Source organism: Dipodomys spectabilis, unplaced genomic scaffold (genome assembly GCF_019054845.1).
Source record: "Dipodomys spectabilis isolate Male_0828 unplaced genomic scaffold, ASM1905484v1 ptg000112l, whole genome shotgun sequence".
NCBI lineage: Eukaryota > Metazoa > Chordata > Mammalia > Rodentia > Heteromyidae > Dipodomys > Dipodomys spectabilis.
This window is the reverse complement of record NW_024870789.1, coordinates 4,580,927-4,598,235: the sequence shown is the minus strand read 5'-3', so window position 1 is coordinate 4,598,235 and position 17,309 is coordinate 4,580,927. Positions and strand designations below refer to the sequence as shown.

The 17,309-nt window shown below is 58.9% G+C and overlaps 1 protein-coding gene across 2 annotated transcripts in view; it reads left to right on the top strand.

The window, feature by feature from the left end:
- Positions 1 to 447: 447 nt before the first annotated feature.
- Positions 448 to 17,309, top strand: part of Clip2 (CAP-Gly domain containing linker protein 2) — a 42,964-nt gene continuing 26,102 nt past the window's right edge. The window contains exons 1-2 of one of the 2 annotated variants that reach the window (XM_042688048.1): positions 448 to 544; positions 12,163 to 12,347. In XM_042688048.1, coding sequence (XP_042543982.1) covers positions 12,221 to 12,347 — 127 coding nt within the window. In that variant the 5' untranslated portion in view covers positions 448 to 544; positions 12,163 to 12,220. Of the gene's footprint in view, positions 545 to 1,083; positions 1,141 to 12,162; positions 12,348 to 17,309 lie in introns of those variants that run through there. The other variant, XM_042688049.1, reaches the window with a different exon arrangement.

The window sequence follows — 17,309 nt, the reverse complement described above, 5'->3', positions numbered from 1 at the left end:
GCTGGATTTAGTTACTTACTTCCTGGGCTGACACAGTTTCTGCCTCCCCGTCCAGGAGGGGACCACAGCATCCCAGAGGCCAGGGCGGCCAGCTCATTTGCATGCCGGGTGCCTATCAGGACAGTCGAGACCACGCCACGAGGAAGATAGACATCCATGGAGGCCACGCCCCCAGGATGACGGCCATCCATTGAGGCCACGCCCCCCAGATGACAGACACATCGGGACCCCGCCCCCAGATGACAGCCGTCCTTCCAGACTACGTCCCCCAAGATGACAGGCGTCCATCGAGACCACGCCCCCAGGATGAGAGACTCGCATCTGGACCACGGCCCCAGGACGACCGCCATCCCTCGAGACCCCGCCGCTCCACACCCACTTTGGCTTCTAAAGAAGACTGAAGTTGTTCCCTCGCCGCCCGGCGCCCCCCGTCCCCACCCCCGCCCCTCGCAGCTTCCTCGCGTAGCCTGGGACATCCTTGAAGAATGCGCTGTCCACTAAACTCCGTCAGAGCGGGACGCCGGGCTCTCGACTGTCATCCTAGGTACTCAGGCTAAGATGTGAGGATCAAGGTTCGAAGCCAGCCCGGGTAGGAAAGTACAGGAGACTCAAAAAGGCCGGAAGTGGCGCTGTGGCTCAAAGCGGTGGCGCGCCAGCTTGAGTGGAGAAGCTGGGACAGCGCCAGGCGCTGAGTTGAAGCCCACGACAGACAGGGCAAAAAATAGAAGAACGAAGGAGCGCCGTCGGACGCCGGGCTGTGAGGCGGTGTGGGCGCGGGGTCCGGCGCGGTGGGGGGGGCGGGGGGGGGGGGGGAGGAACCGCGTTTTCCGCCCGCCCGCCTGGTCCCTCGCGGCGCCGCGGCCCGAGAACCGGGAGGCCGCGCGCTGCCGCCCCGCCCCGCCCCGCCCCGCCCCAGGCGCCCGCCCCGGCGCCGGCCCCTTTTGTTCGCCGCGCGCCGCTTGCACCGGCTCCGCTAGCCTCGGCCGCCGGCGCCGCCGCCGCCTGCTGGACCCGGCCTCGGCCTGCGGCGGGCGCGGGGCAGCGCGGGCAGCGCGGGGGCGCGAAGCGGCGCCACTCCGGGAGGCCGCTCGGGGGGGGGACGCCGGGGCCCCGGAGCCGGGCCGCCGCCGGAGGACCGAGGTAGGCGCGGACCCGCGAGCGACAAAGGACCGGGCGCGGGGGGCGGCGGCGGCCCCGCCGGGCACTAGTGAAGCGCGGGCCGGAAGCGCTGGCGAGGCGGGGCGGGGCGGGGCGGGGGCGCGGGGCGCTGGCGGAGGCTGGCCGGGCCGGGACTCCGCCGGCGATCGGGGCCGGGACTCCGCCGGCGATCGGGGCCGGGATTCCGCCGGCGATCGGGGCCGGGACTCCGCCGGCGATCGCGGCGCCCCGGTGCCCGCACCACGGCCTGGGGCTCGGGCGTCTGTCTGCGGGCGCCTGTGTCCCGCCGTCGCCCGCCCCCAGCGCGGCCGGCGCGGGACTCGCTGCAGGACTTCCAGGCCCTGGGCACGGCCTGGTGGGCGCGGCCGCCGCCCCCTCCTCGGGGGTTTGGGGGGCACGGCCCCGGGTCGGCGGCTCCGCGGCCGCGGGGTGAGACTGCACATCCTCCCTCGGGGAGGAGCGGAGCCCCCGCCCCGCAGGCCGCAGGGGCCCCGGCTCGCCCGCGCCGCGCCCCGGGCCCTGCTCCCTCTTGGGTGGGGAATGGCGAGGGCCGCGGTGGCCCTGCTCCGTGGGGCGCGCGAGGGGGGCCGCACGTGGGGCGGCGCACCCCCAGAGCAAGTGTAAACAATAGCCCTTCGTGGAGACCCACGCCCCGGCCTGGCGGGTGCTGGGGACCCAGCTGCCCTCGGGCCTGGGGGCTCGGGGTGCGGGGCGCGGGGCTCGGGGTGCGGGGCGCAGGGTGCGGGGCACGGGGCGCGGGGCTCGGGGCGCGGGGCTCGGGGTGCGGGGCGCTGGGTGCGGGGCACGGGGCGCAGGGCTCGGGGCGCGGGGCGCGGGGCTCGGGGTGCGGGGCGCGGGGCTCGGGGCGCGGGGCGCAGGGCTCGGGGCGCGGGGCGCAGGGCTCGGGGCGCGGGGCGCGGGGCGCGGGGCACAGGGCGCTGCCACGGGTGGGGTCGGCCGCCTCGCAGAGCCGCTGCTTTGCAGGAGCTGCGGAAGCTTGGAGTCCAGCGGGGCCCGTGGCCCACGCGTGTAATCCTAACCACTCAGGAGATGGAGATCTGAGCATGGAGGTTCAAAGCCAGCCAGGGGAAGGAAAGTCCGTGTGGCTCACCGGAAGTGGTAGAGCGCTCGCCTTAGAGCTCAGAGACAGTGCCCCGGCCCTGAGTTCAAGCACACACACACACACACAGGGCGGGAGGCCGAGGGTCTGTCGGCTGCAAGGGGGCAGCTGAAGATTTGGGTTTCTGGGGCTCCGAGTTCAAGGCCTTGTCAGCCAGGCGGAGCCAGGCAGTACCTAGTCTATAGAAGGAGCTTACTAGCATCCTATCACAGCCTGCAGAGCTGGATGGGAGCGATGTTGGGGTGCAGACAGCAGAAAAAACGAGGGGGTGGAGGAGCCAGGTGCAGGGCGGGCTTGGAGAGGCCCAGCTGCTCCCTGCGGGCGTGGGGGGTGCGGGTGGGGGGTGACACGGTGGCAGTGCCACTCTTTGCAGCCTCGCTGTGTGCGCAGGCACTGGTGCACAGGAGCCCACAGGTCCCCGCAAGAGTTGAGGTCAAATCCCAGGTCTGCTACTTGCTCCGTTGTGTCACCTTGGACAAGTCACTGTGTCCCTCTCTGCCTCCATTTCCCCATCTGTCATTGGGGCCCGAGGGATCCAGGGACAGTGTGTCATTGTAGACAGACGCAGGAAGTGGCCTCCGGCTCCCCCCAGCAGCCCTGCCCCGCCGGGGTGCAAACAGCCTCTTTATTTGAACTCGGGGTCCCTGGAGCCACTCCCCAGCCCTGTTTCTGCCAAAGTCACTTTTCTGATCTTCCCGCTCACACCTCCTGTGTAGCTGGGATTACAGGCAGTCGCCATGTGGCAGCCTCATCTCATCACGGATGCTTTGTTTTGGTGATGCGAGGGATATTTTACCAATGCTTCCCTGCCTTATGGGTGAGGCTGGTAGTGGTGAGCCATGCTCTCCTTACCTTCCAGCCGTGTACATGCCCCGGTCTGCCTTCTCCCCGGCTGTCCGCCCTCCGCCCGCTGGGCCTGAGGTGTGATTATGGCTCACCTTCCTGAACACTCCTGCCCTGTCTGCCCTAGTACACAGTCCCAGTGCCATCTGGCTTTCCTAGCTGAGTTTTGGGGCCCACTGCTGGTGTTCCCACCCCGTTCACTGCACACTCCCAGCCTGACCTGACACCAGGTGCTTGGCCAGGCCACCTGAGCTTGCTTCAATCACCGCTGCGGCTCAGTACGGTAGGGCTGTGGCCGAAGCCCCTTGGATTTCATCTTTGGGGTGATTTTGTCTCTCATGTGAGCCTCTTCCAATTAGTTTAAGCAAAGGGGATTTAGGGACTGGGGATCCTGTTCCTCAAAGTTTCAGGCCACCAGAAGCTGGGTCCCTGGGGAGCTGCCCCTGCTGGCCGCTGGCCGGCTCTCTTCTTTCTAGGTTTCTGGGCCTCCCTGGGGTGCGGCCCGGCCTCTCCCTGCAGGCTAGCCTTCTGTCCCAGGCTTCAGCTCCACTCTGTGGGGCCCCTCCAAGTGGGGTGTGCTTTAGTCTCTGCTTGCCAGGGAGAGACTGTGTGGGCCGGGTGCGGGGTGCAGGAGGCTCGCTGATGGGGACAGACCAGTGGCCTCTGGAGGCAGAAAGGAGTGTAGATGGTCGAATCAGTGGGGCACACTTACAGTGTGTGTGCATGCATGTGCCACCATGGTATACTTGGGGTTTAGCCTCCCGCTAAGGTGGCATCCCACCCTCCTAGTTCCCCCTTCCCCTTCAGTTCCTAGGACCAGCTGTAGGTCCAAAGCTGGGCGGCGGTGGCTCCCGGCTGTTCTGGGCCTGCAGACCCCCATTTCTTGTCAAGGAAGGGGCCCTGGATCCCACGGGGATGGTTGTGTAGAGGCTTAGGGTCCTTTGAGGGGGTCCCTGCTAGGGCAGAGGAAGGGATGGGCGGGGGCCCCCAGGGGTTCTGGAATATTCTCGGACAGAATCTGGTACTTGGTGGGAGGAAGTGCAGAAAAAGCAGCCAGAGATCGTGGGGGTGGCCTGGTGCCGTGGCACCCCTAGATCTCTGCCCTTGTCCTCGACCCTCAGTTGGGGAGCCAAGATGCTCTTTAAGTTTCAGGAAGTTGAGAGACTTGATTTCAGGGCCTGAGTTGGGTGACTCTGACAAGCCACATGCCTGCTCCAAGCCTCAGTTTCTCCATTGGTAACATGGTAAAGATGAAGTGTTTATAGGCCAGGACTTTGGTGGGAGGAAGCAGGGTGGTTGTGATTTTTTTTTTCCTTTTTTTTGTCGGTCGTGGGCCTTGAACTCTGGGCCTGAGCGCTGTCCCTCAGCTCTTCAGCTCAAGGCTAGCCCTCCAGCACTTGAGCTACATCACCACTTCCGGTTTTTTGGTGATTTATTGGAGATAAGAGTCTCCCGGACTTTCTTGCCCAGGCTGGCTTTGAACTGTGATCCTCAGATCTCAGCCTCCTGAGTAGGTAGGATTACAGGTGTGAGCCATGGGCGCCCGGCAGATTTTTTTTTTAATACTGGTCCTGGGGCTTGAAATCACAGCCTGAAATCGCTGTCTCTTAGGTTTTTAACTCAAGGATGATGCTTTGTGACTTGAGCTACAGCTCTGCTTTCCTGCTTTTTGCTGGTTCATTGGAGGTAAGAGTCTGACGGACTTTCCTGCCTGGACAGGCATTGAACCTCGATATTCAGATCTCAGCCTCCTGAGGAGCTGGGATTGCGGGCATGAGTCCTGTGCAGGGAAGTGGCAGGAGTGTCCGGGTTATTTCAGACTTGGGATATTAGGAGTAGTTGGTGTTGTTCGGCGTGTGTAGGTGCACGTGTCTACCTGGAGTATGGCCACCGGGTTCGCAGGTTTTGTGTGTTCAGCTTCCTGGATAATGCCATCTGTTTTCAAGAGGCTAAAGGGGGCTTTCCCTCCAGCTGGGACCACCCGGGTGCCAGTGTCCCTGCCGGCGCTTTCCACCCGATGTAGTGTCCTGCACACTTCCCCTTGCTGTGGCAGGGGTAGGGTTACTGTGCTGACAGTGAAACGGATCTTCTTTCTGCGTGCCTCTGTCTTCCTCTGAAATACTCCTACTAGTCTCTTGCTGGCTTTTCTCAATGGCTTGAGGGAGGTCTTTATAGTTTCTGAATTCATGTGCCAGGCACAGTGGCTCATGGTAGCTATTCAAGAGGCTGAGATCTGGAAGATCACAATGGAAGCCAGTCTTGGGGGGGGTGGGGGGGGAATCCGTAAGACTTTTTTGTTTTTTTTCTGGCCCTGGGGCTTGAACTCAGGGCTTGGGCCCTGTCCCTGTACCTCTTTGTGCTTAAAATTAGTGCTCTACCTTCTTAAGCCACAGCACCATCTTTGGCCCTTTCCCAGTAGTATGTTGGAGATAAGAGTCTCATGGACTTTTCTGCCTGGGCTGGCTTTGAACCGTGATCCTCAGATTTCCGCCTCCTAGGTAGCTACGATTATAGGCATGAGCCGCCAACACTGAGCTCCACGAGTCTCTTTATCTCCTAGATAAAAAAGCCAGGCTGGAGGGGTGTCTTACGTGGTAGAGTGCCAGTTCTGCCAACTGAGCATGTATAATACCTGAGTTCAAATCCCAGTACTGAGCAAAAAAATTGGTCCCTTCCTTTGTGATACTTCCTGTCTCTCCCTTTCTTTCTCTCCTTTGCTCTCTTTGTTTGTTGACATGCAAAGCTCTTAATCTCAATATTGCTGAATTTCTCCCCTTCTTCTTGTATTTTTTTTTTTTGGTCAGTCGTGGGACTTGAACTCTGGGCCTGGGCGCTGTCCCTCAGCTCTTCAGCTCAAGGCTAGCGCTCTACCACTTGAGCTACAGCGCCACTTCCGGTTTTCTGGTGGTTTATTGGAGATAGGAGTCTCATGGTCTCTCCTGCCTGGGCTGGCTTTGAACCGCGATCCTCAGATCTCAGCCTCCTGAGTAGCTAGGATTACAGGCGTGAGCCACCAGCGCCCGGCTCTTCTTGCATTTTGCAAAGTATTTTCTGTGCCTTGTTCTAGGCATCTCTTGTTGTCTTGCCTTCTAGAAATTGCCTTGCCTTGCCTTTCACCAGTGGGTCTGCTGGCCACCTTGAATTGATGAGTTTCTTCTTACTGCTAGGGCAGAACTCCGCTGTCTGATTGGTGGTGGAAAGCTGTTGCAACCTCAGGATCCTGAGGTTAGCCCCGCCCCCTTGGCTACCACCAGGCTGAAGTCAGGACCCCAGCAGAGCCAGCCGTCAGCTGAGTTGGTCTCTCCCTCACTTCTGGCCTCTAGGGCTGCCCCCAACATTCCTTGGCTTCAGGCCTCTTCCCTCAGCCTTCACAACCACCACTGCCCACTGGAATTTTTTTTGTTGTTGTTGGTGGTCATGGGCTTGAACTCGGCCTGGGTGCTGTCCCTGAGCTCTTTTGCTCAAGGCTAGTCTTTCACTTTGAGCCACAGCGCCACTTCCGGTTTTCTGGTGGTTCATTGGAGTTAAGAGTCTCATAGACTTTCCTGCTGGCTGGCTTTGAACTGCAATTCTCAGCTCTCAACCTCCTGAGTTGCTGGGATTACAGGTGTGAGCCACCAGCACCCAGCCTGCTCTGATTCTTTGGCTCCTTCTGTTCTCTGTTTGTAAGGATAGAAGCAGAGACACTGAGCCCAGCGGTGACCCCTCTGTGAGTGGAGGTGGGTCTGAGCCCACAAACTGAGGGGAACTGGGTTGTGGGCATCTTGCGGATTGTTACTCTGTGTTTTTTTCTTTTGTGCCTGTCCTGGGGCTTGAACTCAGGGCCTGGGTGTCGTTTTTTAGTCTTTGATTAAGGTTGCCATTCTTCCACTTGAGCCGCAGCTTTTTATGTTTGTTTGTTTGTTTGTTTTGCTTGTCTATTGGAGATAAAGAGCCTCACAGATTTTTTTCTTTTTCCCTACCTGGGTTTGATTTCACACCATGATTCTCAGCTCTCATTCACCTGAATAGCCGGGATTACAGGCGTTAGCACTGGTGCTCCGCTTTCTTTTTTTGTTCTTTATGCTGTCTACCATCATCAGTCATTGTCCAGACCCCTGTGATCCAGGGGTATTTTTAGTTGCGCATGTGATCAAGACTAATAAAGAGGTAGCCAGACAGGTTGGCCCAAGGAGGAGAGGTGGGAACATGGACCACCTTTTGGCCGCCACCCCAGGCTGGCACTGGCACATGGAGCTAGCAGGAAAGGGTAAGTTGTAGAAGAGCACCAGGAGCAGGTTGCTGGGGCTGGTGCCCACCTCCCCAGACCTTCGTGGCCCTGCCAGCCCCAGGGACACTCCTGGCTGGCCCAGCGCTGCCCACGTGGGTGCTGACCCTTGCCACCCTGTTTCCCTGCCCCGTGAGCGTGCGTGCATTACTCCTCTGCTCTGGGCTGCAGTTTCTCAGTCTGCAAAGTGGGCATGTAGGCAGGTGCGAGGGGGAACTTGAGTCCTGGCTCTTCCTGGGTCCTTTTTTTTTTTTTTGTCGGTCGTGGGGCTTGAACTCTGGGCCTGGGCGCTGTCCCTCAGCTCTTCAGCTCAAGGCGAGCGCTCTACCACTTGAGCTACAGCGCCACTTCCGGTTTTCTGGTGGTTTATTGGAGATAGGAGTCTCACGGTCTCTCCTGCCCGAGCTGGCTTTGAACCGTGATCCTCAGATCTCAGTCTCCTGAGTAGCTAGGATTACAGGCGTGAGCCACCAGCGCCCGGCTTCCTGGGTCCTTTTCTGTGGGCCTGGTGGGGTCTCCCGCTAGCAAGCCAGCCACTGCCTACTGCTGACCATGGTCCAGAGGTGGGAGACCCCAGTTGTCATGTTGCTGAGCTGTGGGTAGGGTCTACACAGCCAGGTGCACCCCCTCTACCCCCCACCCCCTGCTGCACCTTCCCAGCCCTGCCCTACCCCTTCCATTACACCTGGGGCTCCTGGGACCACCCAGGGCAACTGGAGACCCACCCAGGCCCTACTGCCCTCTCCTCTCTGGGGCTCCAGAGCCCCTTCTATAAGCTGGCAGCTGAGCATGAGGCTGCCCGCCTCCTGCCGGGCCTGGCCTGGTGACCCCGGAGGCAGAGGGCAGACCTGGAGACAGACTGGGCAGGGGCGCCATCTCCCCTGCTCTCCCTGCCTGAGGGGCAGCTGGCAGCAGGCAGCATGTTGGCTTTCATCTAAAGGCTGGTGCAGCAAACAGAGAGGGTCTGCCCAGCCCTTCGCTCTGCTTGCCTGGAGCTACGGGAGCTTTAGATGCTGAAGTTGGACTCACCTAGTGACAAAGTCAAAAGAACAGTCAGACAAGTGTGGTGACGCATGCCTATAATCCCAGCACTCAGAAGCCTGATGCAGAAGGAACGGCAGGTTCCCAGTCTGTCTGGGCTACACAGTGAGACCTTATGTCTAAAAAATACATAGCTAGGACTGGGAAGGTAGCTCAGTGGTAGAGTGCTTGCCTTGCATGCATGATGTCCTGGGTTTGATTCCTCAGCGTCACATAAACAGAAAAAGCCAGAAGTGGTGCTGTGGCTCGAGTGGTAGAGCGCTAGCCTTGAGCTGAAGAGCTTAGGGACAGCGCCAGGCCCAGAGTTCAGGCCCCACGACCGACAAATAGCCACTAGCGGCAATGACAAAGGAGGGGACAGAGGACAGGGCCAGCCCTGTGTTCTCTGCAGAGTGGAGAAAATCAGACACAGATAAACAGAGCCATCGCCGGGCACCTGTGGCTCACGCCTGTCATCCTAGCTACTCAGGAGGCTGAGATCTGAGGATCACAGTTCAAATCCAGCCCAGGCAGGAAAGTGCATGAGCCTTTTATCTCCAATTAACCTCCAGAGAACTGAAAGTGTTACTGTGGCTCAAGAGGTAGAGTACTCACTTTGAGCTGAAGATCTCAGGGATAGCACCCAGGCCCAGAGTTCCAAGCCCCACAACCAATAAAACCAAACCAAAACAAAACAAAAAAATGGAGCCATCACTGCACTCCCCCCTCCCCAGAGCCCACTTCCCTGCTGCTCTGTGGGGGGGGCTGCAGAGCTTTTGGGGTCCAGCCCCTGCCCCGGGCCCAGTGAAGCCTCAGGTGCACTCTTAGAAGTAATATTGTGTGTGTGTAATTGTATGTGTGCTGGTATTGTGACGAACTCTGCAGGGTCAGGGTGCTGCTGTCCCTGAGCTTTTTTGCTCAAGGCTGGTGCTCTACCACTTGAGCCACAGTTCCACTTCTGGCTTTTAGGTGTTCATTGGAGATAAGAGTCTCATGGACATTCCTGCCCTGGCTGACTTAAAACCATCATCCTCAGATCTCAGCTTCCTGCCTAGCTGGGATTACAGGCGTGAGCCAGCAGCACCTGGCTTAAAACCTGTTTTGTAGTGCTGGTCAAGGTACTTGGGTCTTGCAATGTCTCGAAAGCCCTGTGCCCCTGTGGACTGCCCAGCCAGCCAGGCCCCTCCACTCGCGTTTCTAGATGCTTCCAGGCTGGCTGCGGTGCCTGCTTCCTGCCGCTGGATCCCTTTCCCCAGCCGCCCTGCCCCACTGGAGACCCAATTTCCCGTGCCCTGGTTGGCACCATCTCAGAAGGGGCTGCCCACTGGCCGAAAGCCCCAGCCTCCTCTGCCACCTCCAGTGACTGAAATGGAAAGCCTGAGATACGCGTATTTTTGCCTGGGAGCACTGTAAGGGAGGCGCACAGGGGTGGGCTGCACCTAGTGGCGCCCTGGGCTCCGGGCCAGGAGCGGTCACTGCGCCTTTCCTGGCCATGTCCAGTGCCAAGCACCCAGGGTGCGTGCTCTGCATGATGCTTCATGTCTTGTCACCCTGCCAGCGGCCACCATGTATTCAGGGGCAACTGGTCGCCACATCCCAGTCCCTCCCTTGTCCTGTGAGTCCCCGTCCTGCTCCCTCCTCTCCTCCCAGCCCCCTCTCCCACCAGTCCCCACAGCAGTGCGGGCACAGGCTCCGTGCCAGCTTGGCTGCCTCTGGTCTCCTTTGTCAGCGGTGGCAGTCGGGCGCTGTCCCCAGAGGCTGGGGACAAATGTTACTCCTGGGTGGACCCAGCTAGTCTGGGGTGGCTGGGCCAGTCCTCGCTGGGTCTGAGTCCTCAAACTTGACTGAGGTTTTTGTGTGGCCGGTACTGGGGCTTGAACGCCCTGAGCTTTTTTAGCTCCAGGTTGGCACTCTTCCATTTGAACCACAGCTCTCCTTCTGGCTTTTTGGTGGTTCATTGGAGAGAAGAGTCTTCCAGGGGCTGGGATGTAGCTCAGTGCAAAGTGCTTTGCTAGAAAGTTCAGCGTCCTGTGTTCCATCCCCAGAGCCAAGAAAGAAAAGATTAAAAAAAAAAAGTCTCATTGACTTTCTTGCCCAGGCTGGCTTTGAACCACAATCATCAGATCTTAGCCTGCTGAGTAGCTGGGATTACAGGTGTGAGCCACTGGTGGCTATGTTCTGAGCTTTGATGTCCTGTGATATTGGTGGCCTCAGCAGGGGACCCAGGACAAATGGGCCCCCCATTCGTGCAAGGCCTGGCACCCAGGAGGGTCTCCATGGGGTCCAGGCTGAGTCCCCTCCCTGGACAGTATCTCCAGGGCAGAGGCTGGGTCCTGCTACAGCTGGGTCCTGCACTGGAACTGACACAAGAAGTGCTTGTGACTCCCAAGCCAGAGGGAGGAGAGGGGGCCATCCACCCCTGGGCCCCTGCCAGCCCATCTGTGGTGCCCAGAATCGCCCCCTTGCCACAGGGAAGAGCCCTGTGGCAGAGTGCTTGCCTAGCATGTGCCGGGCCCTGGGTTTCACCCAGCACCACCGCCAACCAACCAACAAAAAATAAAACCGACTTTCTTTACTGAAAACTTAAAGCCTTGTCAGGTACCAGTGGCTCCTGTCTGTAATCCTAGCTGCTCAGGAGGCTGGGAACTGAGGATTGTGGTTTGAAGCCAGCCTGGGCAGGAAAGGCCACGAGACACTCATCTCTGCTCAGAAAAAAACTAGGAGTGGCACTGGAACTCAAGCAGTAGAGGACTCACTTTGAGCAAAAAGAAGCTCAAGGACAGCACCCAGGCCCCGAGTTCAGTCCCAGGACTGGCCAAAACGAAACAAAACAACAACAAAAAAAACCACTTAAGGTTGTCTGTGATTCCAAGGTTGAAAGTGTGCAGGTGGGAAGGACATTATTTCATTATTTATTTTTTGGCATTCCTGGGGATTGACTGAACTTGCTATGCGGGTGCTCTACTGCTTGAACCATACCTCCTGTCTTGCTTTAGTTATTTTTTTTTGGTTGGCTGTGGGGCTTGAACTCAGGGCCTAGGCGCTGTCCCTCAGCTCTAACACTCTATCACTTGAGCCACAGTGCCACTTCCGGTTTTCTGGTGGTTCATTGGAGATAATCTCTCGGACTTTTCTGCCCAGGGCTGGCTTTGAACCGTGATCCTCAGATCTCAGCCTCCTGACTAGCTAGGATTACAGGTGTGAGCCACTGGCGCCCATCATTTTATTTTCTCAAATGGAATTTTGTGCGTTTGCCTAGGCTAGCCTGGACACAGACTTCCTCCCTGTGCTTCCTGCAGAGTTGGGAGGACAAGCTTGCTCTACTGTGCTCAACTATGATTGAGATGGGGTTTTGCTAACTTTTTACCCAGTCTGTTGTTGAACCTTGATCCTCTCAAGTAGCTGAGATCCGGGCTGGGAAGGTGGCTCAGTGGTAGAGCGCTTGCCTTGCATGCATGAAGCCCTGGGTTCGATTCCTCAGCACCACATACGCAGAAAAAGCCAGAAGTGGCGCTGTGGCTCAAGTGGTAGAGCGCTAGCCTTGAGCTGAAGAGCTGAGGGACAGCGCCCAGGCCCGGAGTTCAAGCTCCAGTACTGGCACAAAATAAATAAAAAGTGACAACTGTCCCTTGCTGTGTGGGGGTGGTGTTCTGGAGGGTTCTGGAAGATTCTGGGTGGTGTGAGGCGCCAAGGCCATGACCTGGGCTGGTGGCCCTGCATGTGGTGACGTCACCTGTCCTGCCTCTGTCCATAGGTGACAAGATGGTGGAGAGAACGTGAGTGGTGCCCGCCCCATCTCCACACGTGGAGCCATGCAGAAGCCCAGCGGCCTGAAGCCCCCCGGCCGGGGGGGAAAGCACTCCAGCCCCATGGGCAGGACCTCTACGGGCTCGGCCTCCTCTGCCTCGCCATCTGCAGCAACCACGGGCTCCAAGGAAGGTGTGTAGGGCTGAGGGGCTTGGGGGAGGAGGCTGCTTCCGAAGAATTGTGGGGACCACTTGCTCCCTGGGAGCTCTCCTTGGAAGGGTCGGTGTTTTTGGTGTTGGGCCTTGTGATATAGTCCAGGCTGGCTTCCAGCTCTGCATCCTCCTGCCTCAGCCTCTGGGGCGCTGGGATTGCAGGTGTACACTACCGTGCTGTATTTTGTTCTTATTTAAGACTGGGGAAGCAGGCACAGTCATCTTTGGTTCTGTGTGTGTGTGTGGGTAGTTTGTGATGTGTATGTTTGCACATGCCTGTATATCCTGGTCCTGGGGCTTCAATTCAGGGCCTGGGTACTGTCCTTGAACTTTTTTTTTTTGCTAAAGTCTAGTGCTCTACCAGTTACCAGTTGACTCCCAGCTCTAACTGGTGGCTTTTTGGTGGAGATAAGTCTTATGGACTTTTTTTTTGTCGGTCGTGGGGCTTGAACTCTGGGCCTGGGCGCTGTCCCTCAGCTCTTCAGCTCAAGGTTAGTGCTCTACCACTTGAGCCACAGCACCACTTCCGGTTTTCTGGAGGTTCATTGGAGATGAGAATCTCACAGACTTTCCTGCCTGGGCTGGCTTTGACCTGCAATCCTCAGATTTCAGCCTCCTAAGTAGCTAGGATTACAGGTGTGAGCCACAAGCGCCTGGCATTTATGGACTTTCGTGTCCCAGCTGCTCTGAACCTCCATCCTCAGATCTCAGCCTCCAGAATAGCTGGGATTACAGCACCAGTGCCCAGCTCTTCGGTCCATTTTCAGTAGCACAGAGCTGAGCACTGCAGCTGAGCTGGCTAGAAGCACCAAGTCAGGGAGCGGCAGGGTTGCCCTGAGGCCAGGCCTGAGCAGAGTCCAGAGATGGCACCTGTGTTCTGTCCCAGGCCCAGTTCTGCACACGTGGCCCACTCCAGGCAGGTGGGTGACAGGAAGAGCCAGTGCTGTCCCTAGTGGGTCACCCTGTCCCCAGAAGATCCTGGTATTGGGGACTCCAGAGGTGTTAGGACCCCCCCATGCAGGGTGCCTCTGTCCTGTGCTGGTCCTGAGCCCAGGTGCCTGTGCCAGGGCTCCGTCACTGCCCAGCTGGCATCATTTGAAATGACTTGTCTAGGACACAGTGCGACCTGGTGCAGGACCAGGCCGGCCCCGGCTTCCCCCAGCAGTGGCCAAGGTCACATTCAAGGGCAGCTCCTGTGCGCGCCCCTCCCTGACCACATCTGAAACTAATGGTGCGGGATGGAGAGGTCAGGCCCGGCCTTGCAGGGCTGTGTGGCAGGGTGTGGCGTGCTGGGGGCAGGGCGGCCTCTGGACGCCCATCCTGGGCCACCATTGATCCGGGGGTGGGGACTAGGCAGCCAGAGCTGCCCGGGAGCCGGCGCAGGCTTCTCCATGGGGAGCTGGCTCTGTTCTCTTGTGGGTAAGGACTGCCCATCCCTGCCACTGTCCCTGCCACCGCCCCTGGCTGTGTGCCAGGCAGGAGCCTTGTTCCTAGGGTGGGAGACAGGGCAGGGGAGGGGCTTCTGGGTTCTGCCTGGTTCTGGAAGAGTGCTGAGTGCCCTGGTGGGGGGGAGCGCAGGGCTGCAGAGCCCCCAGGGGCAGACCTGGGCCTCCTGGAAGCTGGGGAGGGGCTCCACTTCCGCCTTTGAGCCCTTCTGGGGAGAGGAAGGGCCCAGAAAGCTGCCTGGGGTGTGTGGGCATCTCCGTGTCGTCCTCTGAGGCCTGTGGGTCCCAGGGGTGACCTGAACTCCCGAGAGAGGGTGCATGGCTTCTCTTTCTGTCCGGTAGCTCAGGCAGCAGGCTACGCAGGCAGAGGGCAGATGAGGCTGGAGGGTGGAACTGGGGCCAAGGGGACTTGGGTGCTTGGGGCAGGGTGGGAGGAGGAGACGGGCTAGCGTGAAGGCCTGCAGCTGGCTCTGTGTTGTGAGAATCCCCAGTGCTCCTCCTGTGTAGCCCCACCCAGTGGGGAGCATCGCAGTGCTGATCGGCATTGTTTATAGGAGGCTCTGGAAAGTCCTGCAGCACACTGCAAGCTGCCCCTTTCCCCCTGTGGGCCGCCCCACCCCCACCCCGTGTGGGTCCTGGTGCTTGAATTCAAGGTATGGGTGCTGTCTCTGAGGTTTTTTTTGGGGGGGGCGGGGGGGATCCGGTCGTTGGGCCTGAACTCTGGGCCTGGGTGCTGTCCCTCAGCTCTTCAGCTCAAGGCTAGCACTCTACCACTTGAGCCACAGCGCCACTTCCGGCTTTTTTCTTTTTGCTTATGTGGTGCTGAGGAATCGAACCCAGGGCCTCAGGCATGCAAGGCAAGCGCTCTACCACTGAGCCACCTTCCCAGCCCTGTCTCTGAGCTTTTTGCTCAAGGCTAGTGTCTATCACTTGAGCCACAGTTCCACTTCCAGCTTTTGGGGGTTCATTGGAGATAAGTCTTAGGCATTTTTCCTACTCGGGCTGGTTTTGAACCACGATCCTCAAATCTCAGCCTCCTGAGTCACTAGGATGACAAGTGTGAGCATCAGTGCCCAGCACAAGCACCCAGATGTTTAGATGTTTAGATGTTTCTTGGCTTAAGCTAATCCTTGTTTCCTGACATTTGGTGCGGGTGGCCTTGGGGAAGGGCGGCCTCTGGAGGGGGCCTCCAGTGGGACTTTGTCCGAGGCTGCCAGTGCAGAGGGTGGCTTGGTGCATGTCATGGTGGCAGGTCAGACCCTCCTGACTCTACCTCCCCGGGATTACCCATCATGCCACCATGCCACTGTATTCTGATGGCTGGGTTGGGGAGGGGGAGATGGGTGGCCAGGACCGTAGCCAAGGCTGTATGGGGGACCCAGGGCAGTGTGGCTTTCAGGATATCTTTTCTCTGGGGATGGCTGATCTTGGTGAGCTGGCAGGTAAGAGGAGAGAGACTGAGGGTGGTGATTTGGGTGGGTGACAGGGTTGTTTCCTCACCGTCCGGCTCCGGGGCTCCTTCTCCAGTTCAGAACCTGGGAGAGGGGCGAGCATCCCGCCAGGGCCGCGTGGAGGGCGGCAGGTGGTTATTACGGTAAGGGGCCTTAGATTTTTTAGAAGCACAGGGAAGGTTAGAGAGGCCCTGGGGAGGGAAGGAGGGAGGGAGGGAGGGTGAAAGTGGTGGGGGAAGGGAGGGGCCCTTCCGTGGCCCTCGTGTGGGTGGGCTCTGTGAGGCTCAGACGCTGGGTCCTGGTATGGCGCTGTGTAGCTGGTTCCCAGTCCCAGCCTTGCGGGGTGTGGAGCTGGACATGGATTAAGCTGCCATCAGCTTCTGCTGAGCTGGGGGGGGGATCTGGGGAGAGAGCGGAGCCACAAGGGGTAGTGGGAAGTGGGGGCCAGCAGTCATGGGGACCCCTCTGCCGTGCACGCCAGGCTGGTGGCTCTTGGGAGGTGTGGGGGATCTAAATTGTAGACACGAGCCTGACTGTCTCACCCCGTCCTTGCTGGCTCCGCCGCAGCTGTCACCAGCCATGGGGGGCCTCCCTTCCTTTCTGAGCGCCCCCACTTGCCCACCCCCCAGCTGCTGCAGAGGCCCTGTGCCCTCAGCTCTGCTTTGCACTCGGGGACCCCGGTCAGTCTCGTTCCAAGCAGGAAGCAGCTGCTCCGGGAAAGGCTGAAGTTTGTGTCGCTGCTTCCCACTGGGCGTCCTGAGGGTGCTGAGCCCTACGGGCTGCCCCCCGACCTGCCAGACCCTCTGTCGCCTTTGAGGCTGGGGTCATCAGCCCACCCGCAGGTCTCAGGGCTGTGGCCACACACCGGGCCCCTGGGACACCGGGTTCCCAGTGACACGGCCCCCTCTCCTCTGTTCTTTCTTTTTGGACTTGACTGGGATTTGTTTGTTTTTGTTTTTCTCGGGTCGTGGGGCTTGAACTCTGGGCCTGGGCGCTGTCCCTCAGCTCTTCAGCTCAAGGCGAGTGCTCTACCACTTGAGCTACAGCGCCACTTCTGGTTTTCTAGTGGTTTATTGGAGATAGGAGTGTCAGGGACTTTCCTGCCTGGGCTGGCTTTGAACTGCGATCCTCAGATCTCAGCCTCCTGAGTAGCTAGGATCACAGGTGTGAGCCACCAGCGTTTCCGGCTATGCTGGGATTTGAACTCAGGCCTCCTCCTAGCTAGTGAGGAGCTCTACCACTTGAGTGCTTTTATTTATTTTATTTTTGCTTTGCTTTTAGATGGGGTCTTATACTTTGGCCCAGACATACCAGCCTTAGACTGAAATCCTACCTCTGCCTACTGAGTAGCTGGGATTACAGGCATGACTCACCATGCTCAGCCATCTGTGGTGGGTTCTGACCTGGGCTTTTGTTGTCTCGTGGGGAAATGGAGACACTGATCTGGACACGGGCTTGGCCAGGCCCAGCCAACGTTGCAAGGTTGTCTTGGGGCTGTGTGCCCTCTCAAGTGTCTCCTATGTTCTCCTCCTCAGGAAGCCGAGTTTTAGGCCTGCTTTTGTGGGGAATTTGATGGGAGGGGGTCTCAGTGCTGTCCGGGGCAGCCGAAGGGCTTAGGACAGACTGGGTAAAGGAAGCAAGCGAGTCTGAGCGCCAAGACGCATGACCTGGGTTTGAACAGCTGTTAAAACAACTGGTGTAGAGGCCCGTGACCCTGGAAGAGGGAAGGAGGGGGGGAGATTACCTGAGGGTCCCCAGCACCAGGGCAGCTGGGGTTGAGGACAGCTGGGCAGGCACTTTTTGCTAAGAATAGCCAGGCTGGGTCTCCATGGACCTTGGGAAGTTTTCTCTGGCTCTAAGGAAACTTTGGGACAGGTAGAGACCAGCCCTGCTGAGCCTGGCCATTTTGTCAAAACAGACAGAAACAGGCATGGGATGTGGCAACATCATCAAGTGTGTCTACTATGTAGAAGGCTTGGCTGGGCATGGTAGTGCATGCCTATAATCCCAGCCACTCTGTTGAGGACCAGAGCAATGGCTGGTGCC